The sequence below is a fragment of the Aotus nancymaae genome, unplaced genomic scaffold (assembly GCF_030222135.1).
Source record: "Aotus nancymaae isolate 86718 unplaced genomic scaffold, 86718_ANA_hifiasm-v0.15.2.pri h1tg000021l, whole genome shotgun sequence".
Lineage (NCBI taxonomy): Eukaryota > Metazoa > Chordata > Mammalia > Primates > Aotidae > Aotus > Aotus nancymaae.
The window spans coordinates 10,505,547-10,530,132 of NW_026988433.1; the positions used below are offsets into that span (position 1 = coordinate 10,505,547).

At 40.8% G+C, this 24,586-nt stretch overlaps 1 protein-coding gene across 4 annotated transcripts in view; it reads right to left on the reverse strand.

The window, feature by feature from the left end:
• KNTC1 (kinetochore associated 1) overlaps window positions 1-24,586 on the reverse strand; it is a 102,982-nt gene that overhangs the window by 74,911 nt on the left and 3,485 nt on the right. For all 4 annotated transcript variants that reach the window (XM_021669930.2, XM_012447185.3, XM_012447183.3 and 1 more), the window contains exons 3-16: window positions 20,263-20,383; window positions 17,403-17,518; window positions 16,031-16,109; window positions 13,936-14,013; window positions 12,775-12,809; window positions 12,433-12,543; window positions 10,033-10,126; window positions 9,326-9,378; window positions 8,356-8,471; window positions 7,894-7,948; window positions 6,628-6,726; window positions 4,159-4,202; window positions 3,998-4,063; window positions 3,825-3,900 (exon numbers count right to left, since the gene is read on the reverse strand). In XM_021669930.2, the coding sequence (XP_021525605.2) occupies window positions 3,825-3,900; window positions 3,998-4,063; window positions 4,159-4,202; window positions 6,628-6,726; window positions 7,894-7,948; window positions 8,356-8,471; window positions 9,326-9,378; window positions 10,033-10,126; window positions 12,433-12,543; window positions 12,775-12,809; window positions 13,936-14,013; window positions 16,031-16,109; window positions 17,403-17,518; window positions 20,263-20,383 (1,143 nt within the window). The remainder of the gene's footprint in view (window positions 1-3,824; window positions 3,901-3,997; window positions 4,064-4,158; window positions 4,203-6,627; window positions 6,727-7,893; window positions 7,949-8,355; window positions 8,472-9,325; window positions 9,379-10,032; window positions 10,127-12,432; window positions 12,544-12,774; window positions 12,810-13,935; window positions 14,014-16,030; window positions 16,110-17,402; window positions 17,519-20,262; window positions 20,384-24,586) is intronic.

Sequence of the window (24,586 nt, forward strand, 5' to 3'; positions counted from 1 at the left end):
TATACTCATCACCCTTAGCTTAAAAAAAAAAGCAGATGTTACCAATAGTTTCAGATCCCACTGTTTTCTTCCTAAATACATCATCCTCCTTCCCCAACCAGAAGTATACATTATTTTTATATTTAGTACTTATTCTATTACTTCCTTTGCCTCTTAACTCATATACATTTCTAAATACACAGAATTATTCTTGCTGGACATGGTGGCTCAGGCCTATAATCCCAGCACTGGGTGCCCAAAGAGGGAGGATCACTTGAAGTCAGGAGAGTTCAAGACCAGCCTGGGCAATATAGCAAGATCCTATCTCTACAAAACATATATAAAAATATATATATATTTTTCATCCAGGCCCAGTGGCTCACGCCTGTAATCCCAGCACCTTGGGACGCTGAGGCGGGTAGATCAGTTGAGGTCAGGAGTTTAAGACCAGCCTGGCCAACATGGTAAAACCTCATCTTTACAAAAAATACATACATATATATATGTATGTATTTACATGCACATATATGTATGTATTTATATATACGTATGTATATATGTATATATTTTTAAAGAATTATTTTGTATGTTTTAAAACACTGTATTTTTAAAATAAACACATGAATAGCAAGCACCGACTTAGTAAATATTAATTCTTTTTTTTTTTTTTTGGAGATGAAGTCTTGCTCTGTTGCCCAGGCTGGAGTGCAGTGGTGCAATCTCAGCTCACTGCAACCTCTGCCTCCTGGATTCAAGCAATTATCTTTCCTCAGCCTCCTAAGTAGCTGGGACTACAGGCGCACACCACCATGCCCAGCTAATTTTTTTTTTTTTGTATGTCAGTAGAGACAGGGTTTCACTATGTTGCCCAGGCTGGTCTGGAACCCTGCGCTCAGACAATTCACCCACCTCGGCCTCCCGAAGTGCTGGGATTACAGGCATAAGCCACCGTGCCCAGCCAGTAAATATTAATTATTTAACCAACTACAATCAGACTTTCTCTTTCATTACTTCCCCAAAAACTAACTTTTCAAGGATTATCAATGACCTAATTGCTGCATCCTCCAGACATCTTTCAGCTTTTATACTTGATCTTCTCTGTAGTATTTGAAACTACTGATCACTCCCCAGTACATTTAAAACTTACTGCTTCCTTGGCTTCTATAATCACACATTCTTACAGTTTTCCTCTCTCATTTCTTCTCAAATATGTGTATAACCCTTCCTCCTCTAACCCTCATATGCTACTACCCCCAAATCACATCCTCAGATCTCTTTTTACTCTCTGCATTTGCTGGAGTGGTCTGAGCCATTACACTGGTGTCTCCCACCTTTGGAGGCAGCTTAGGCCACTCCTCAACTTCCCACCAGACATCCCTATTTCACCAGATCGCTCACATCCAATTTTTTTTTTAATTGAGAGATGAGAGAGAGGCTCACTATGATGCCCAGGCTGGGGTGCAGTAGCTATTAACAGGCCAGTCATATTGCATTATAGCCTCAAACACCTGGACTCAAGGAATCCTCCTGCCCATGCCTCCTGAGCAGCAAGGACTACCAGCATGCACCACTATGCTCAGTTCACATCCAATTTTCATAAAGAACTTTTCATCTTTTGTCCCTAACCTGGTCTCCCACACCCATTCCTCATTTTATATTATGCCATCATCACCCAATGTGTATGATGAGCCACAGTTCAGCAAGTCGACCTTAAGTCTCCTGACCTTCCTTCCATTTGATCACTAAGTCCTGCTGATTCTACCCTCTACATTCCTCTCTCTTTTATTTTTTTCTGAGACAGAGTCTTGCTCTGTTGCCCAGGCTGGAGTGCAGTAGCATGATCTTTGCTCAATGTAACCTCCACCTCCCAGGTTCAAGCAACTCTCCTGCCTCAGCCTCCTGAGTAGCTGGGACTACAGGCATGCGCCACCACACCTGACTAATTTTTGTATTGTTAGTAGAGTATTTTTAGGTTTTGCCATTTTTTTTTTTTTTTTTTTTTTTTTGAGGCAGAGTCTCACTCCGCCACCAGATGCCAGGCTGGAGTGCAGTGGCACAATCTCGGCTCACTGCAACCTCCGCCTCCTGGGTTCAGGCAATTCTCCTGCCTCAGCCTCCTGAGTAGCTGGGACTACAGGCGCGCGCCACCACGCCCAGCTGATTTTTATATTTTTAGTAGAGATGGGGTTTCACCATGTTGGCCAGGATGGTCTCGATCTCCTGAGCTTGTGATCCGCCCACCTCGGCTTCCCAATAGGTTTTGCCATATTGCTCAGGCTGGTCTTGAACTCCTGATATCAGGTTATCTGCCCGCCTTAGCCACCCAAAGTGCTGAGATTACAGGTGTGAGCCACCACACCCGGCCTATATTCCTCTGTTATCAGCCTTCTCTCTCACCTGTATCTATACTTCATTGCCCAGGTTCAGGTCTCCTAGAGAAAGATGCTTAGTCCCAATGCACTTACCCCTCTCCAAACAATTCTGTCTTTCCAAAATGACAACCTAATCAAGATACTCTCCTGCTTAAAACTGTCAGTAGGTTCCTCTCACCTGCAAAATCAACTCTCACTCCTGGCCAGAATTGGTGGCTTGGGACTGTAATCTCACAACTTTGGGAGGCCAAGGTAGACAGATCTCTTGAGCCCAGGAATTCAACCCCAGCCTGGGCAACACAGTAAAACCCTGTCCCTACAAAAAGTTTAAAAATTAGCTGGGCATGGTGGCATACACCTGCAGTCCCAGCCGCTTGGGAGGCTGAGGCAGGAGGATTACTTGAGCCTGGGAGGTCAAAGCTGCAGTAAGCTGTGATTGCCCCATTGTACTCCAGCCTGGGTGACAAAGGCCCCTACTTCTGCATCATCATCTTTTGCTCTGCTGTCCATATAACCTACACTCTAGTCCTTACCTAATCAGTAGGACTTCCTGAAGCATCACAAGTCCTGTTCATTCTATCCATGCTGACCTAGTACCCAGAATCCCTTCCCCTCCATGATCTGTCTGGAACACCTTCAAGACCTGACCTGAGGCCAGGCACAGTGGCTCATGCCTGTAATCCCAGCACTTTGGGAGGCTACGGCGGGCATATCACGAGGTTAGGAGTTTGAGACCAGCCCGGCCAACATGGTAAAATCCCATCTCTACCTAAAATATAAAAATTAGGACAGGTGCAGTGGCTCACGCCTGTAATCCCAAAGCTTTGGGAGGCCGAGGCAGGTGGATCACCTCAGGTTGGGAGTTCGAGACCAGCCTGACCAACATGGAGAAACCCTGCCTTTACTAAAAAAAAAAAAAATACAAAATTAGCCAGGCGTGGTGGCACATGCCTGCAATCCCAGCTACTCAGGAGGCTGAGGCAGAAGAATTACTTGAACCCAGGAGGTGGAGGCTGCAGTAAGCCGAGACTGTGCTATTGCATTCCAGCCTGGGCAGCAAGAGAGAAATTCCGTCTCAAAAAAATAAAACAAAATAAAATAATTAGCCGGCATGGTCATGCATGCCTGTAATCCTAGCTACTCAAGAGACTGAGGCAGAAAAATCACTTGAACCCAGGAGGCGGAGTTTGCAGTGAGCCAAAATTGCACCACTGCACTCCAGCCTAAGCAACAGAGCAAGACTCCACCTCAAGAAAAAAAAAAAGACCTGATCTAAAAACAACCTCCTCAATGACATCTTTCTGCCCCACTGTGGGTCACTCTTTCCTATGAATCTCTACTTGACTTCACTCATATCTTAATTACAGGCCTATTCACAGTAAATTCCAATTATGTTTTACATGTCTGTCCCCTAAGCCTCTAGCACATGAGCAAATGCTTGTTTGGTGAACAAATTAATACATGAATGATTACCTCAACATCTAGTCCAAACTGAATTGCAAAGCTCTCAGCTTCAGCAAATCTGTGTTTGTGAAGTAACCGACTCAATCTGATAAGTTGGAAAAAAAACTTTGTTAAATGCTTATTAATCAGGGAATTTAAGTTATTAACTAAAGGGTAAAGCTTAAAAGAAAATGAGAATTTACCTGTTTTCTGGTAAAGCTTCTGTAAGACATCTGAGTACTAACACAGAGACCGAGTCTTCAGACAATCTGGAAAAAGTTTTCACTATAAATGCACTTGGCTTTTAATATTAATATGTAAAATTTAATGTAGCTATTACTTAACATGATAAAACATGACCTACTTTGGATCATTTTTGCAAATTCCTTCTAAAAGGTATATGGTATCCTACAATAACAACAAAAACATGATTAAAATTCCAATATAAGAGCAATGTATTTTATAATTACTAGAGTAACTACTAGTCTAGGCATAAATTATCCATCAGTGGATTTTAAAACTGGGTATCCCATAAATATACATGCCTACTATGAACCCACAAAAATTTAAGAAAAAAAAAAAAAAAAACACCAGGAAAAAAAGGCTAGGAAAAAAAATTCCCACAGACTAAAAATAATATCACACAGGTTACTTATTAACTATTAAGGTAAAAACACTTTACAAATGGAGAAATCTAACAGAACTGCCTTAACCAAATGATCAAATTTAAAATCACCCATAACAGGACAAATGGATACCATGAGCCCCTTAATGTGATGTGTTTAGAAAACAGTATTACCTGTGCAGTATTTGTGCCAAAAAAGCTTAACATGAATCTAATCATGGTGAAACAATCAAATAAATCCAAATAGAGAGACATTCTACAAAACCACAGGGTGGGACTCTTCAAAAATGTCAATGTCTTAAAAGACAAAAAAATGGGCCGGATGTGATGGCTCACACAAGTAATCTCAGCACTTTGGAGAGCCAGGCCAGGAAGCTCACTTGAGCCCAGGAGCTTGAGTCTAACCCAGGAAACACAGTGAGAATGCCTCTCTACCAAAAATTTAAAAATTAGCCAGGGGTGGGCACAATAACTCATGCCTGTAATTCCAGCACTTTGAGAGGCCAAGGTGGGTGAATCACCTAAGGTCAGGAGGTCAAGACCAGCCTGACTAACATGGAGAAATCCCGTCTCTACTAAAAATACAAAATTAGCCGTATTCCTTGTAATCCCAGCTACTCAGGAAGATGAGGCAGGAGAATCTCTTGAACCTGGGAGGCGGAGGTTGTGGTGAGCAGAGATCGTGCCACTGCACTCCAGTCTGGGCAACAAGAGCAAAACTCCGTCTCAAAAAATAAAAAATTAGCCAGGCCTGGTGGTGCACACCTGTAGTCCCAGCTATTCAGGAGGCTCACTCAAGCCCAGGAGTTGGAGGCTGTAGTGAGTTATAATTGCACCACTGTACTACAGCTTGGGCAAAAAAGTAAGACCCTGTCTCAAAAAAAAAAAATTAGGGAACTAATAGTTCTACATCAGACTACCACATGACCATGACAACTAAATTTGATGAGTGATTCTTGACTAGATCATTGTTGGGAAAAGCAGCAAAGGAGAAAGGACTTACAGAATGCCTAAATTGGCTATGAGTAACATAAACAAGGAATAACAAACTGTGGAAGGCCACAGGAGGCCTCTGAGGAGGAAAGCCTCTCCATGCCTCATGTTCCGGTGCAGGGTGACCTAGGCTCTGTTACCATAAATATTGTGCTCAAGGATGTAAAACCCCTTCGTAGCATTATGACATAGCCAGACTTGTAGGCTCCTTGTAAGGCCCGTGTTCCATCAGCTGTACATAGATAATAAGCTAAAGATAACCACATGTTCTTGTTTTGTGAAACTCCCAAACCACCACTGTTATCAATCCTTAGAATGACACACCAGTTCCGGCTCACTGATTCACTTCTGGCTCACTGATTCACTCCACCATCACTCCACCCCTACCCTATAGATCAAAGTGATTGTAATCAATAAATAGTGTGGATGATCAGAGTTCTGGGCCTTCACTGCCTCCTCCAAAGTAATAAACTGATGGCTCCCTGGTCCCACTGTCACTCTTAATCTGTCTTTTTTTCATTCCTTTTATTGCCACCAAACTTGGGGTACCTACAGGTGATGTAGGGCTGGCTCCCTACAAATCATGAATAATGAAAAAAAAATAGCATTAAAGTAATTGGCCCAATTGGTAAAATTTGAATTGAGAAGAGTTTATAGTAAATAGTACTGTATTTATGTTACATTTTTTGAGTGTGGTAATTGCATTGTAGAAGAATGTCCTTATTTTTAGGAGATACCTGCTGAAGACTTAGGCATGACAGGTCATGATGTCTACAAGTAATTTCTAAATGGTTTGGAAAAATACAGTGTGTGTATAAAAAATGAAATAAATGTGTTACAATATTCTTTAAAATACAAAAATTAGTTACATAAATATGAAAATTAGTTACATAAATATGTAAGAGCAATAGCCTCCACCTCCCATTATGATTTATACTTCCTGTAGAGAAACAAGAAAGAATAAGCAGATGACTGGTGTTTTACTTGATTAATTTTCTTTTCTTTTTTTTTTAATATGATGACTAACCTTGGACAAATAGTTATATTTGAGGATCTCTATTAATAAATGTAGCTAAAAACCTGAGACTTATCCAAGTTTCCACTAGTTTCCACTAATGCTTAGCTTAGTTATTAAGGCTTTCAGTGATCCCTTATTAGATACTGGATAAAGAAAAAAGTAGTTAAAAAAATACTTTAAAATGCAAATAAACTTACTGCACTAATTCCTGTTTGGACCAGAGAAGAAACGCTAGATACTTCCAAAGAATACAGTATTTCCATTGTAGGTAATGAATAAACCATGAGGTTTTTCATCTAAGAAAAACAGCAGAGCAATTAATTTAGCAGATCAATTTAAACCTGCAAACACAAAACAGCATGTCACAATTAAAAGCAGATTAAAACACATGGGAGCGGTGGGGCACAGTGGCTCATGCCTGTAATCCTAGCACTTTGGGAGGCTGAGGCAGGCGGGTTGCCTGAGCTCAGGAGTTTGAGACCAGCCTGGGCAACATGGCAAAACCCCATCTCTACTAAAGTACAAAAAATTAGCCAGGTGTGGTGGTGCATGTCTGTAATTCCAGCTACTCAGGAGGCTGAGGCAGGTTAATTGCTGGAACCTGGAGGCAGAGATTGTGGTAAGCCGAGATTGCGCCACTGCACTCCAGTCTGGGTGAAAGAGTGAGACTATGTCTCAAAATAAATAAATAAATAAATAAATAAATAATAAAACACATGGTATAAAGCTCCATGCAAAACGTAAGCATTTATAAGTTTGTTACTGTATGATTTATTTTATTTATTTTGAGACAGAGTTTCTCCTCTCAAAAGAAACAATCAGTCAAGATTTATAACTTTTTATTTTAAATGGGAAAAAAAGAGTTCTAGGCCAGGCATGGTGGCTCATGCCTGTAATCCAAGCACTTTGGAGGCCAAGGCGGGCAGATCACCTGAGGTAGGGAGTTCAAGACCAGCCTCACCCACATGGTGAAACCCCATCTTTAAAAAAAAAAAAAAAAAGAGCCGGGCACAGTGGCTCACGTCTGTAATCCCAGCACTTTGGGAGGCCGAGGCGGGTGGATCACGAGGTCAAGAGATCGAGACCATCCTGGTCAACATGGTGAAACCCCGTCTCTACTAAAAATACAAAAAATTAGCTGGGCACGGTGGCGCGCGCCTGTAATCCCAGCTACTCAGGAGGCTGAGGCAGGAGAATTGCCTGAACCCAGGAGGCGGAGGTTGCGGTGAGCCGAGATCGCGCCATTGCACTCCAGCCTGGGTAACAAGAGCGAAACTCTGTCTCAAAAAATAAAAAAATAAAAAAATAAAATAAAAAAGAGTTCTGCAGGACTATTTCTGATTGTCAAGTTTCTGTGTGAACTAAGAGCTAATACGCTGTACTATTTAACATTTACTTTTGTATTAGCTAATGCTTTTTTTAACACATAATATGGACGAGCATGATATAAAATTTTCCAATACCTTCTTATTAGCTGTAGCTATCAGAGCTATTAATTTGAGATTCGTAATTCCTTGCCTAAAAGATAAAAGAAGCTTTAAATAATTCAAATAAGCTTTTACACAACAAAAACATACCATGTTATCTGTCAATTTTAAAAAGTATGCCTTGCCAATTGCAAGACATAGTAAACTAAGTTAAAGTGACACTCTTGCATAAAAAATAAAATGTACATGGTAGTAGACACTGTACTCCATTTCTGCATGTTTATTCACCAGAGTGACAGTTTCTAACACAATCACTTGGAGGTTCATATTGCCTACTTATTCCCAATGAATTTTCCAAACAATAAATCAGTCTTAACTCTGTCAGACTGTTTGAGTGTTGTTTAAAATGCAGAACATAATAAATAATCTGAACAAAACATGACAAGAAACCTGGTGCCAACAGAAGGGAAATGACTACTATCCATAGTCCTAACATACCATGTGACTGACGAAGGAGAATCTGCTTCTGTAGTAAGAAGAAACTCTTCTATGTGAAGACAGGGCCAGTTCCATACAGGAGTTAGAGTGTAAATATCCCATAAACTCAGCACGTTCTGCAATAAAGGCATTTCATTTACATGTCTTTTTTTTTTTTTTTAAGATGAAGCTTCACCCTTGTCACCAGGACAGAGTGCAGTGGTGGAATCTTGGCTCACTGCAACCTCGCCTCCTGGGTTCAAGCGATATTCCTGCCTCAGCCTCCTGAACAGCTGGGATTACAGGCGCCCACCACCAACCCCAGCTAATTTTTTATATTTTTAGTAGAGACTGGGTTTCACCATGTTGGCGAGGTTGGTCTTGAACGCCTGACCTCAGGTGATCTACCCACCTAAGCCTCCCAAAGTGCTGGGATTACAGGCGTGAGCCACTACGCATGGCCTGAAATGTACATTTTTAATCATTAGGAAGACATGTAGGCCAGGTGCAGTGGTTCACAACTGTAATCCCAGCACTTTGGGATGCTTAGGTGGATGGATCACCTGAAGTCAGGAGTTCAAAACCAGCCTCACTTAAGTCAGGAGTTTGAAACCAACCTGGCCAACGTGATGAAACCCCATCTCTACAAAAAATACAAAAAATTAGCCTAGCATGGAGGTGGGCACCTATAAACCCAAATACTTGGAAGGTTAAGGCAGGAGAATCACTTGAACCCAGGAGGTGGAGGTTGCAGTGAGCTGAGACAGTCCCATTGCACTCCAGCCTGGGCAACAAGAGCAAAAGCCTGTTTCAAAAAAAAAAAAAATTTATATTTCACGATCAACTTTTTGATGCATATACTGAAATAAAGCATAGTACAGAAGATAGTAATACACCCTAACTAAAACCCTTGCCTTTGTAAGTCTGACAACATTTTTGTTGTAAAACATGGCATCAAGTAAAAACATTAAACGAGAAACAAGAAACATACATCAGTATCAAGAACAAAAAGTAGATTGTCTATCAGCTGGAACTTCTTTGCACCTACAAAAGAGAAAATAAGATGTCTAAGGATTTTATTTCAATGTTTCATATATCTAAACAGTAAACTAACATATTTACAGAAAGGCAAAACTATATAATTACTAGTTCCCATTTTCATTTATTCCTGTCTCTATTTCTGTTAGGTGATCACTAAAATGTTAAAACCAGCCAGGCACAGTGGCTCACGCCTGTAATCCCAATACTTTGGGAGGCCGAGGCAGGTGGATCATGAGGTCAGGAGATGAAGACTATCCTGGCTAACACAGTGAAACCCCCGTCTCTACTAAAAATACAAACATTAGTCAAGCAACGTGGCACATGCCTGTAATCCCAGCTACTTGGGAGGCTGAGGCAGGAGAATCGCTTGAACCCAGGAGGCAGAGGTTGCAGTGAGCCGAGATCACGTCACTGAATTCCAGCCTGGGTGACAGAGCGAGACTCCTTCTTGAAAAAAAAAAAAAAAAGTAAAACCTCCCTAAATGAAGAGTAACAACTGTAACATGTCAAGAATGGTTCTGTATATGAACAACCATCAGACTATTCTGGCTTGTTTCAAAGAGTGGTAGGGTAAAATGGTCCATATGTCAGCCTAAGTACACTGACATAAAAATTAAAACTCACTAATAATTGCCTAAAGCAATTTCATTAACTTACCTTTAATAATCTCTGCATCAATAAGGTTCTTAACTGTCATTCCTTTCTTGGAAGAATCTGGTTCCCATTTTGAGAATGCATAATTACCAGTTCCCTAAAAAAATGAACACAGCACATCAATTGCAAATTTCATTCTTAGACCTGAGCCTTCCTCAAAGTAGAAGCATGTAAGTTTTATAGGTTACTAATTTCAAAATATATTTACATATTCTAACTTAACTAGATTTTATCTTCCAGTTCCTCTCTTGGTTTAGAAGAGAATGAAAAAAACAGTGTACTATTAGAATTCATGGTTATTGGGAGGCTTGGTGGCTCAGGCCAGTTGTCCTGGCATGTGAGGAGGCAAGGTCAGGCGTTTGAGGCCAGCCTGGGCAACATTTAAACCTCTTATGCATTAAAAAAAATAATTCAGGGCCAGGCGCGGTGGCTCACGCCTGTAATCCCAGCACTTTGGGAGGCCGAGGCGGGTGGATCACGAGGTCAAGAGATTGAGACCATCCTGGTCAACATGGTGAAACCCCATCTCTACTAAAAATACAAAAAATTAGCTGGGCATGGTGGCGCGTGCCTGTAATCCCAGCTACTCAGGAGGCTGAGGCAGGAGAATGGCCCAAACCCAGGAGGCGGAGGTTGCAGTGAGCCGAGATCGCGCCATTGCACTCCAGCCTGGGTAACAAGAGCGAAACTCCATCTCAAAAAAAAAAAAAAAAAAAAAAAAAAAAAGAATTCATGGTTATTGAAATTTTTTTTTTTTTTTTGAGACAGAGTCTCACTCCATTGCCCAGGCTGGAGGGAATTGAAGCAATCACAGTTCACTGCAGTCTCAAACTCCTGGGCTCAAGCAAATCTCCCACCTCATCCTCCCCAGTTTTTACCTAGTTTTTACCTGAAAAAACTATAGGTGAGCACCACCACACCTGGCTAATTTATTATCTGTTGTAGAGACAGGGTCTGCCTATGTTGCTGAGGCTGGTCTCAACCTCCTAGACTCAAACAATCCTCCCACCTCATTGTCTCACAATGCTGAAACTACAGGTGTGAGCCACCGTGCCAGCCCTTACAAAAATATTTACTGAGGAATTGGCATATTTAGGCAACTAGCACTAAAGACATGCAGTGAACTTTAAGACCTCTTCCAGTATTATGAAAATAATAGTCTTTGATGAATATTTTGATTAAAATACCACAAATATTTAGAAAAAGATTTATAAATATTAATTTTAAATTATTTGAAACCCTGGTGAAATGTCAGATTAGATATGTACAATGTGGAAATGTGACTGCTTCTTTTCTCTCTTTTTGATTTTTTTTTTAGAGACGGTAATCTCATTATGTTGCCCAGGCTGCAGTGAAGTGGCATGATCTTAAGTGTCACCAGAGCTAGTACAGCCTCATTCACACTCCTGGGCTCAAGAAATTCTTCTGCCTCAGCTTCCCAAGTAGCTGGGACCACAAGTGCGTACCATGGCACACAGCTGACTACTTCTTAATATATATATTTGGCAAGTAAAAATGTTGCAAATGTTGTAACTATATTGAGTTTTGCCTATTTTTTGAATATAACATTAGTTATTTTTCCCCAAAATTCAAAGAAATTATGATCAGGGTTACTGGAAGTGACATACCAATAATCAAATGTTACTTAAACTTAGCCAGCCATGGTGGTACATGCCTGTAATCCCAGCTACTCGGGAGGCTGAGGCAGTAGAATCCCTTGAACCTGGAAGGCGGAGGTTGTGATGGATGAGCCAAGATCGCACCACTACACTCCAGCCTAGACAAAACGCCGTCTCAAAAAATAAATAAATAAATAAACAAAAAGATTCAAGGGATCTGTGAAGCTGGATGGGCAAAAAATTTACATCTTTTTCGCTAATCTCCATCTGAAAAAGAATCTCTTTCATTTACGAACATAGGTCACAAAAACCTCAAAAAATAAAAAGCAGTAGAATCAGCAGTCCCTGTATGTCACCAGTAGTAACTACACTTAGATAAACTTTGACGACCATAATTTTGAAGTAGTGGTGTGTAAACATTATTTCAAGACAGCTGCAATAATGTGCTGTTTTTCTATTAGTGACAAAGTCATAGGTACTATGACAATGGAATTTTTTGGTTTTATTTTCTATCATTTTTGTCTGCTCTCAGAATTAAAAGAAATGCTTTACTTCAGGTAAAAACTAGGGAAAGTAAAAATGCAATATTTTTTCCATGACAGAAAATTATTTATTGAGTTATTTTTAATTACCTTAATTTTATAATTTCTTTGTTTCTGTTATATGTTACAAATTATTTAGTAATTTAACCAAATTACTAAATTTTAATGACAAACACTTTAGGCAACATTTTAGTGAGAAACACTTTTGGCAACAAAAAACAAAACTTTATAAAAACAGTTACCCCAATTATCACAGAGACTTCACTTGCTAAATCTCCAGCTGCAAGACTGAGACAACCAAGAGTATGATAATTTTCCGTAGAAATAAAACTGGACTTGATTTGACCTTGTAACTGCAAAATTAAAAACAATAAGAATGTCATATGTAATATATATTTATGTTCCACAAAATCACTAAAATGAGTTTATATCAATCAGTTATAAATGTTTTTAAATAAAAATGTTATTAAAATGTCACAATTCCTAAAATATCAGGAAGTAGACCAATTATGTACAGAAATACACTCCTACATTTACATTAAATGTAATTTCTTTAAGAAGACAATATGGCTTTATTTTCTTACCTTTTTTGCTGTCCTGAAGTCTACATTCTCAATGGCTGCATTAAAAAAGAAAGCAGGCTAAATTTATAGTATTAATCTATAAAATAATACAAGATACATCTTTTGTGTCAAGGTGAAATTAAATACAATCTAGTTCAAAGAACACTGTTGAGAATCAAGTTTTGCCCCTGACCAAAATACACAAACTATGACATGTTATATTCAGGGCACCAGCCAGTGCCTCTCCATACCTCCCCTTACCACCTCACTTCCTACTAAGAGGATCTTCTCCCTATTCCAACTCTCCTGCACTTCTCACTGTTTGAAATAGCTCTTACTTTCCCAGCTCCATCATTAAGCTATGGAAAACAACATATCTTCAATCTTGTCATCTACCCGAGACCTAGCACAGGCCTGGCATATCAATATTTTTAAACTGTCATTTAGGCTGGGCACGGTGGCTCACGCCTATAATCCCAGCACTTTGGGAGGGCAAGGTGGGCAGATCACTTGACATGAGGAGTTCAAGATCAGTCTGGCCAAGATGGTGAAACCCTGCCTCTACTAAAAATACAAAAATTAGCCAGGTGTAATGATGTACACCTGTCATCCCAGTTACTCAGGAGGCTGAGGCACAATAAGCACTTGAACGTGAGAGGTGGAGGTTGCAGTGAACAGAGATCGCACCACTGCACTCCACCCTGGGCAAGAGAAAGAGATTCCGTCTCAAAATTAAATAAATAAAATAAAATGTTAGTTAAATATCTGTTCGAAATTGATTCCTCAAATAATTTCACTTGGCTCAGAGGGACAAACGGTCCAGACTACTAGCTTAAAACATATTATACATTATCGTTCTGCACTATTAACACTATGTAGGCATTTCCATTTACAGGGTCATTCACCGCATTAAAAAGCATTTATTATTGTGCTAGCATATGTCTTGTCTCCCCAACGAAGCTGTAAACTTCTTGAAGGCCATACCCAAATTACATTTATTCAGATACTTTTAAAGCTCTAATAGAGGAAAGTGTACTCTGACTACTTAAAAGTATATACTCAATTATCACTGAATACAATTAAAATAAGCTTAAAGAGAGGACTTAAAATTTACTAATTACTCAATTAATAAAACTAGTAAATATTGCTGCAAAAAAAAAAAGCATATAATGCATTACTTACCTTGTTGAATTTTTAAAAGCTGAAGGTTTGTAATACAAAAAAATCCACCGTATGTAAGAAGTAGCATATAATAGATACCTATTGAAATAAAGTCAGAAGCAGTTTCTTTAAAAGGCACATGGATATAAAATTTAAACCAGCATCTGTTTGAATGTGGGAAAGAAAGAAAAGGAAGAAAGGAAGGAAGGAGGGAGGGAGGGAGACAGAAGAGGAAGGAAGGAAGGAGGGAAGGAGGGAGGAAGGGAGGGAAGAAGGAAGGAAGGAAGAAAGAAATGAAGGAAGGAAGGAAGGAAGGAAAGACGGGCGGGCAGGCAGAAAGGCAGGCGGGCAGATACAAACAGTATTTGAAACTACCTTAAAAAATGTCAATTTGAATTTTTTTTTTTTTTTTTGAGTGGGAGTCTCGTTCTGTTGCCCAGGCTGGAGTGCAATGGTGCGATTTCAGCTCAATGCAACCTCCACCTCCTGGGTTCAACCAATTCTCTTGCCTCAGCCTCCTGAATAGCTGGGATTACAGGCATGTACCACCACACCCAGCTAATTTTTGTATTTTTAGTAGAGATGGGGTTTCACCAAGTTGGCCAGGCTGGTCCTGAATTCCTGACCTTGTGATCCACCTACCTCAACCTCTCAAAGTGCTGGGATTACAGGCATGAGCCACTGAGCCTGGCTCTTCTTTTGTTTGTTTTGAGACAGGGTCTCACTCTATCTCCCAGGCTGGAGTGCAATAGAACAATAACAGCTCACTGCAGCCTCAACCTCCAGGCCCAAGAGATACTCCCAATTCAGCCTACTGAGCAGGTGGGACTACAGGCACACACCAACACATCTGGCTAATTTTTTATTTTTTATAGCGGTGGAGGTCTCTCTCTTGTCCAGGCTGGTTTCAAGCTCCTAGACTCAAGTGATCTTTCCACCTCAGGTTCCTAAAGTGCTAGGATTACAGATGTGAGCCACCACACCAGCCTGATCATTTAAATGCTAATCATCAAATATTAATGTCACAGATAAAACTTATTTACAAAGAACTAGTAAGTTATTTGCAAAAACACTGATAACTTCTTTTGAAATTTTATTGAAACAACAAACTGCATATGCCAGAAACAAAAATCTCAGATATAGTAAAATAAACTAAGGCCCAGTTAACATTTGTCAAAATAAAAATAGGATAAATATACTGAAACCCAGAAATACATTTTAAAAGAATATAATGTCTCCTTGGTAACCTATAGAAATCTCAAAACTTTAAAAATAAATTTAGAATATTATATTTAGGAAAAGCATATATTTAAATCTCTAAAAAGAAATAAAATTTAAAAATTGTTTCCTACAATATTAATTGGATTAATAGGAAAAGAAATGCATAAAAAATACAGAAATGGCTGGGCACAGTGGCTCACGCCTGTAACCCCAGCACTTTGGGAGGCTGAGGCAGGTTAATCACCTGAGGTCTGGAGTTCAAGACCAGCCTGGCCAACATTGTGAAACCCTATTTCTACTAAAAATAAAAAAAATTTGCTGGGTGTGGTGGCAGGCACCTATAATCCCAGCTACTCAGGAGGCTGAAGCAGTAGAATCGCGCTTGAACCCGGGGGACAGAGGTTGCGGTGAGTTGAGATAGTGCCATTGCACTCTAGTCTGGGCAACAAGAGTGAAACTCATTCTAAAAACAAACAAACAAACAAATGTAGGTAGCATAACAATGAATTCACATAATTTATTAACTACAAATTTGAATTTTGATTGGGTATTAGACAGAAGTCATTCAGGCTGAGTGTGGTGGCGCACGCCTATAATCCAAGCACTTTGGGAGCCCCAGGTGGGCAGATCACTTGAGGTCAGGAGCTCAAGACTAGTCTGACCAACATGGTGAAACTCCATCTCTACTAAAAATGTAAAAATTAGCTGGGTGTGGTGGCACACGACTGTAATCCCAGCTACTCAGGAAGCTGAGGCAACAGACGCTTGAACCCAGGAGAGGGAGATTGTAGTGAGCCAAGATCACGCCACTGGCCATTGCACTTCAGCCTGGGTGACAAAGCAAGACTCCATGTGAAAAAAAAGAAGTCATTCAAAAAAATTCAAGAAAACTTACCTTCATTTGCACCATCTTTCTCAATGACAAGTTTCTGGTAAGTCCGCTGATTTTCATCATTAGCTTTCTGAACAAATGCCTAAATGCAAATTAATTTCAAATAATAAAATTAAACACTGAAAAATGCAATCAAGGATTTTATTCTTTAAACTCTAGAGTTATCAATGATCATTAGCAATAATTCTGCCTATATTCCAAACATCTTGCTTTTTTTGTTTGTTTTTTTTTTTATTTTTTATTTTTTTCTTGGGAACCAACACTGAGAAAGTCACAAACATCTTGCTTTTAAAATGGAAAGCTATTTTAGACAAGCGTACTAAATACCTTTGAGGCTGCTCCCTTGAGATTCCTTGAGCCACAAGCCTACTAAACCTGGCCTGAGAAAATTTCTGTTTGACCTGGTGTTAATTTCTATTTACACGAGAGCCAAGAATTCGGGATCCGAGCTGTGGTAACACATTCAAAGCTTAATTTTTCAAAAAAAATTCTTTTAATTTAAAATACCTTTCAGTACAAGGAAGAAACTGAATCCTGGCAGGCAAGAGACATGCTAACCAAGACCCCAAAGGCTTCATATGCCTGGGCATTCCCTCCTCTACCTTCCTGCCTTCCTTAACAAGCTGACCCAAGTCACACAGCAGAAAGCTGCTCCCTCCTGACTTAGCTGAACAAGCTGAATTCCCAACAGTACAAGAACCTAACCGTCTGTCTCCTGGAGTTACTTCTCCCAAAGTGTTAAGGTGGGACTCTAGCATTCCTAATAAAAACCTGACCATCTTCCAAGGTTACTAAAGCAGGACTCCAGCAGTCCTGCTAAGAATCTGACCAGATCCAGCCAGCTGAAGACAAGATGGAATCCAGCGCTGGCCCTTCACTGAATACTTCCTAATTTTAACCTAATTATGATGCTAAAAATCACACCCAGGAATGGAGATTTAACATGCTAATGAGACATACAACACATGAAAAAGCATGCTATCAAAATTCACATGTGCTAAAAGTTCCCTGCCTCTATATGCCTACAAGTCACTCCTTTTTTCACCTCAGCTTCCTCAAAATGACAAGAGCTAAGACCTTTGGGGAGCGAGCACTGGGATCCCTTTCCCATATGCTGCTCCCTTGCGATTCCCTGAGCCACAAGCCTACTAAACCTTACCCAGGAAAATTTCCGTTTGACCTGGTGTTAATTTCTATTTACACAAGAGCCAAGAACTCAGGATCCAAGCTGTGGTAACACCTTCAAAGTTTAATTGTTCAAAAAAAATTCTTTTAAGTTAAAACACATGTTAAGTTATAGTTTGCTAGAGTTTTAGTTGTCCAAGAGATTATTTATAATTTAAATAATGAAAATTAAAGTATAACAAGCTCTTACATTAGTGAGTAGTGTCTGTTTTGATGTTACATGAATAAGATGTAGGTTGCCACTTCTCTCACCAACCAAAAGAAACTTTCCTTCTTGACAAAGGCCAACTACATCCACTTCTGTATCTGAAAATTTCAAATCAAAGTTATGCTCTTCCTTTGAAAATGCTTATTTTCAATACAAAAAAATACAAATTTTGTCATTAAAAGACAATGATTACTTAAGATACTTCTAAATACTGCAAAACAGTTGTGATGAAAGTAAAAAAGAATGTCATTGACTTTTATTCAGTCAACAAATATTTTGTTTTGTTTTCTTTTTGAGACAGTGTCTCGCTCTGCTTACTCAGGCTGAAGTGCAGTGGTACCACCTCAGCTCACTGCAGCCTTGACTTCCTGGCTCCAGTCAGGCAATTCCCCTTGCCTCAGCCTCCCAGATAGCTAGGACCACAGGTACACACCACCATGGCCAGCTAATTTTTGTAGCTTTTTTGTAGAGATAGTGTTTTGCCACGTTACCCAGACTGGTCTCGAATTCCTGGGCTCAAGCGATTGTCCATCTCTGACTCCCAAAGTGCTGAGATTACAGATGTGAGCCACTGCATGCAGCCGGTCAGCAAATAATTACTGAGCACTTACTATACGCTAACCATTGTTCTAGACCTTTTGCATATATCTGAGAACAGTAACACAAGATTCCCACCATCAGGAAGCTCATATTTTCAGACAGGAATAGCTGATAAAAGACCAGGTGTGGTAGCTCACACCTGTAATCCCAGCACTCTGGGAGGCCGAGGTTGGCGGATCATCTGAGGCAGGAGAATTGCTATAAGCTGGGAGGCAGAGGTTGCCATGAGAGGAGATAGTGCCATTGCACTCTAGCCTTGGCAACAAGAGCAAAACTCCATCTCAAAAAAAAAAAAGGCTGGGCGTGGTGGCTCACACCTATAATCCCAGCAGTTTGCAGGGCTGAGGCAGGAGGGTCACCTGAGGGCAGGAGGATCACCTGAGGTCAGGAGTTAAAGACCAGCCTGGTCAACATGGTGAAACCCCATCTCTATTAAAAATACAAAAATTAGCCAAGCGTGGTGGCAGGTGCCTGTAATTCCAGATACTCAGGAGGCTGACGCAGGAGAATCGCTTGAACCCAGGAGGTGGAGGTTGCAGTGAGCCAAGATCACGCCATTGCATTCCAGCCTGGGGGACAAGAGCAAGACTCCATCTCAAAATAAAAAAAAAAAAATTCAACTCAATGGCCAGGTGCAGTGGCTCACATCTGTAATCCCAGCACTTTGAGAGGCCAAGGTGGGCAGGTCATTTGAGGTCAGGAGTTTGAGACCATCCTGGCCAACATGGTGAAACTCCATCTCAACTAAAAATACAAAAATTGCCAGGCATCGTGGTGGGCGCCTGTAATCCCAACTACTTGGAAGGCTGAGGCAGAAGAATCTCTTGAACCTAGGAGGTGGAGGTTGCAGTGGGCCAAGACAGTACCACTGCATTACAGCCTGAGCCACAGAGTAAGACTCTGTCTCACACACACAAAAAAAATTCTACTCAAGAAAGAAAAAACTTCCATAATATTTTAGTCTAAGCTCAGCAGAATTACTGACTTAGCCCTTAATTCACTCTTTTTTTTTTTTCAGACAAGAGTCTTACTCTATCAGTCTGGAATACAGTGGCACAATCTTAGCTCACTATAACCTCTGCCTCCTGGGTTCAAGCGATTCTCCTGCCTCAGTCTCCCAAGTAGCTGGGATTACAAGTGTATGCCACCATGCCCAGGTAATTTGTTGTTGTTTGGAAATGGAGTCTCAATCTATCACCCAGGCTAAAGAGTGCAGTGGCATAATCTTGGCTCACTGCAACCTCCACCTTCCAAGTTCAAGCAAGTATCCTACCTCAGCCTCCTGAGTAGCTGGAGCTACAGGAGCACGTCACCATGCCTGGCTAATTTTTTGTATATTAGTAGAGAAAACAGGATTTCGCCATGTTGCCCAGGCTAGTCTCAAACTCCTGAGCTCAGGCAATCCACCTACCTGGGCTTTCCAAAGTGCCAGGATTACAGGCGTGATTTCTGTATTTTTAGTAGAAATGGGGTTTCACCATGTTGGCCAGGCTGGTCTCAAACTCCTGACCTCAAGTGATCTGCACTCCTCAGCCTCCCAAAGCGCTAGGATTACAGGCATAAACCACCACATCCAGCCTTAATTCACTCTCAAGTCTACATTTGCATGTACTTGAAGCCCTGTAGCTTGATGAAGAATTAATTTATAAGTATGTCAAAGGATTTTCAGAGAGCTAGTCATTCTAAAAGTATACAAATATCCAAAACTCTGTACAAGATTCAGGAATTTGAACACAAATGAGCTCATGTTTTACACAGTATTCTAACATAAGCAAGTAAACTAAGTTGTTGCTTTACATGTGTATTTCCCCGTAGATTTATTGAGAGATGGGATCATCTCAGTGTCCTTTGACTCTAACGCCCTGCGTAAATAAGGCACTAAGCACTCAAGTTTAATTACTTGAAATTGGTCTAATTTGAAATCTTAGAAATAATGGAATAGGGCCAGGCTTGGTGGCTCACGCCTGTAATCCCAGCACTTTGGGAGTCCGAGGCGGGTGGATCACGAGGTCAAGAGATCGAAACCATCCTGGTCAACATGGTGAAACCTCATCTCTACTAAAAATACAAAAAATTAGCTGGGCATGGTGGCGCGTGCCTGTAATCCCAGCTACTCAGGAGGCTGAGGCAGGAGAATTGCCTGATCCCAGGAGGCGGAGGTTGCAGAGGACACAATCCAGTAGAAATTGGCAGCAGATACATTTGACTTCCAATTTATCTTATTTCATTACATTATACTTACCAAAGAAGAGTTGCAATTGAAGTGATCTACAAATACTGTCAAGCAATATCACTGATTGGTCGGCTACAATAATAAATCCATCACTTAAGTTGCATGCATGTATCTTTGGATTTAATGAGGCCTGTGGGAGAGAAAAGCATGACTAAAATTAAAACATTTTTATGAGTTTAACAATACTTGTCAATAGTATCATCAAATTCCCAAATACCCCACTTTAAAACTTGACAGGCTTTTTTTCTTTAGCCCCTCTAACTAATTAATCATTGAGTTTTTCTTTGTATGGTATATTTTGAATCCATCCAGGATCCTATGTAGAAAAACAGTACAGGATGGGCAGGAAGGGCAAAGGATTCTCATGTTCAAGTCCTTGTTTCCTCAGGATTAACTTTATGCTACAGGAGCCAGGCATTAACATAATGAATTAATCAAGATTGGCATACAGTCTAGGTGTCATGGATACACCAGGCTGGGGAATGGTGGTAAACTGTGAACTGGAGGGTCCACGACCCTATAGATATGAAAGAACAGAATCTACTTCACACCAGCCAGTGGGAAGCCAGGTGGGGATGCATGGCCATACCTCCCAATTCATCAATAGAAGCTGGATCTTTATGTGAAATGTTTTAATTTTTAAATGTTGGCAGCTAAGTCAACCTTTTTAAAAACACTAGATAAGCCAAATCAGAGTCTCTAGTATTCAGTTTCTGTTGCCGACGGCTTCCCACACATAGCTGTCTCGAAGGGCTTGGAAACATTAGTGGTTGAGTAAGCTCAGTTTCCTTATTAGCTGAGTGATCTTAGGCAAATGCATCAATTCACTCCCTGTAAAAGAGTGGTAATAGGCTGGGCGTGGTGAGAGGCCGAGGTGGGCAGATTACCTGAGGTCAGGAGTTCGAGACCAGCCTGACTAACATGGTGAAATCCAGTCTCTAATAAAAATACAAAAAAAAAAAATAGCCAGGCATAGTGGCAGGCACCTGTAATCCCAGCTACTCAGGAGGCTGAGGCAGGAGAATTGCTTGAACCCGGGAGGCAGAGGCTGCAGTGAGCTGAAATCGTGCCACTGCACTCCAGCCTGAGGGACAGAGCAAGACTGTCTCAAAAAAAAAAAGGTGACAATAATAATACCTACAAAGTTCACCTGAATAAAGATTACATGAATTAATGTAAAAAGCTTACAATAGCCTCACATGGCTGGGTACAGTGGCTCATGCCTGCAATCCCAGCATATTGGGAGGATGAGGTGAGTGGATCACGAGGTCGGGAGTTCAAGACCAGCCTGGCCAAGATGGTGAAACCCCACCTCTACTAAAAACTACAAAAATTAGCTAGGCACAGTGGTGCACACCTGTAATCCCAGCTACTTGGGAGGCTGAGGCACGAAAATCACTTGAACCCAGGTGGCAGAGGTTGTAATGAGCCAAGATTATACCGCTGCACTCCAGCCTGGGTGACAGAGTGAGACTCGATCTAAAAAAAAAAAAAAGAGCCTCACACATAGTATATGCTCAATAAATGTTAACTAGTCCTATTCTTCCCTGACAAAATACAGCTAATCACCTCATTTTATGACTATTTCAAAAGTCACCTTCTCCAGGTATAATTCTCGAAAATTCTCCAACATTCTGATCCCTCTTCTATCTTATTTTTTCTTTGAGACAGGGTCTCCCTCTGTTGCTCAGGCTGGAATGCAGTGATGCTATCATAACTCACTGCAGCCTCAAACTCCTGGCCTCAAGGGATCTTCTTGCCTCCCCAAACCAAGTAGCTGGGATTACAGGTGCACACCACCACAACTGGCTAATTTTTTTTTTTTTTTAAATATAATGAGGTTTTCACTATGTTGGCCAGGCTAGTCTAGGATTTCTGTACTCAAATGATCCTTCCATCTCAACCACCCAAAATGCTGGGAATACAAGTGTGAGGCAATACGTCCGGCCTCCTTCTTATGTTTTACTTGTTTTATCAACTAGTAAAAGGTTACACAAAGGCACTGCTACCAAGGAATGGCACTAAAATTAGGAGGGCATGGTGGCAGATGCCCATAATTCCAGCTACTGGGGAGGCTAAAGCAGGAGAATCGCTTGACCCCCGAGAGGCAGAGGTTGCAGTGAGCCAAGATCGAACCACTGCACTCCAGACTGGGCAACAGAGCAAGCTCCACCTCAAAAAACAAAAAAAAGGAATGGCACTATATCTTCTGGGGTTCTGTCCACACTGTTATCTCTGCCTAGGCTGTTCTTCCCCTTCTTAAGGCCCAAAGCAAGTGTAGTTAATTTTTAATTTTTTTTTTTTTTTAAGATGTGGTCTCCCTATGTTGCCCAGGCTGGCCTCGAACTCCTGGGCTCAAGCAATTATCCTACCTCAGTCTCTGAAGAGCTGGGACCACAGGATGTGCCACCACACCAGGCTCACGCATAGTTTCTTAAGAAAATGCTCTTTAAACTGCCCAACCCACAATGAGCTCTCCATCTTCTGAATTCCTACTACATTTACTGTCTGTACTGTTCATTTGGCATTTAGCATATACTGACCTGTACAGCTAAATATCTTTGTTTGTGTCCTGTGTGCCTAAAATTAAGGTAAGATCCTAAAAGGAATGAGTAAGATGCCATCTTATGTCCAAGTGCCTAATATTGGGCTCAGAACATAGCAGATGTTCAAAATGTGTTAAGTATATGCCCCGTGCTAATAGATAGAATTTTAGTTTCTAACAGAATCCAAGACTCTATACACACACACTATTATTTTTCAACAGCAGCCTTGATGTCAACAAAGGTCTGAGCCACTTCCATGTTTTAAGGCTCCTGATAATATTAAAAAATAAAGCCCAGGCATGGTGGCTCATGTCTTTAATCCCAGCACTTTGGGAGGCCAAGGCAGGCAGATCACTTGAGCAGGAGTTCAAGACCAGCCTGGTCAACATGGTGTATCCCTATCTCTACTAAAAATACAAAAATTAGCCAGGCATGGTGGCAGGCACCTATAATCCCAGCTACTCCAGAGGGTGAGGCAGGAGAATCACTTGAACCCAAGAGGCAGAGGTTGTAATGAGCCAAGATCACGTCACTGTACTTCAGCCTGGGCTATAGAATGAGACCCTGTCTTGAAAGAATCAAACAAATACTAAAAAATAAAGACATGTTGTTGAGAAGCATTAAGTTTACCCTGCCCCCATGGCTCCTTTGTGGAGGATACCTTGTAGTTTGTAATTAGTCGTAGGTAGGTAACAGCTGCCTACCTGGGATATTTCTGAATTATGTGTATATGTAGAACAGCTGTGTACTAATAAGAATCACCTGTCAAAGAGCAAATAAAAGCATGGATGAATCTCTGCTTGGGGCCTTCAGTCCTGGAGAGCTGCAAGCCCCACAGGCTCTCAGGCTGTTGGTCCCCAGGATAGATCTGTTGGCTATCTGGGTGTTTGCCTCTCTCAATACCTTCAGCTTGCCTGGGTGGGGGTCTCCCAGCCGAGCTGGTTCTCCGCAACACGTCATTTCCTCATTATAGAAACTGTGCTTTCAGATGTCTTGGAGGACTCAAAATATTTAAAAAAAAGAAATTGTGCTATACTTTAAATTTCTGCCTCTAATAAACAATTTTATGCCAAAAAATACAATGAGATTTATTTGTACTACTCATAACACAGTTAATGTTTATCTTATATTAATTATTTTATTTTTGGACTATACTGCCTTTAACACAATTCGTGGTACATTAAAAGCAGTACAAACCCAGCACAGTGGCTCATGCCGGTAATCCCAGCCTCCCAGCTCATGCTTTGTGAGGCTGAGGCAGGCAGATCACTTGAGGCCAGGAGTTTAAGACCAGCCTGGGCAACAGGGTATAACCCCGTCTCTACTAAAAAGCATAACCCCATCTCTACTAAAAATACAAAAATTAGCCAAGCACGGTGTTACACACTTGTAATCCCAGCTACTTGGGAAATGGAGACAGATTTGTTTGAACCTAGGAGGCAGAGGTTGCAGTGAGCCCAGATTGTGCCACGGCACTCCAGCTTAGGCAATAGTGTGAGACTGTCTCAAAAAAAAAAGCAGCACAGTCCAATAGACACAAGCTTAAAGCTGCATAAAGAACGATTTCTTTTTAAAATCCCATCATTCAGTTAAAAAAAAAAAGTCAAAAGCACAAATTTAATACCCTTTAAGAATAATGTCCCAGTGGATGCTCTGCCTTTTGCTTTAGCTTTTTTCTTAAGAGAAATATCTGTCAGAATCCATTTGAGTTGGGGGGGGGGAGATAATTAAATACCAGCCTCCCAAGTAGCTGAGACTACATGTGTGTGCCACCACACCCAGCTAAT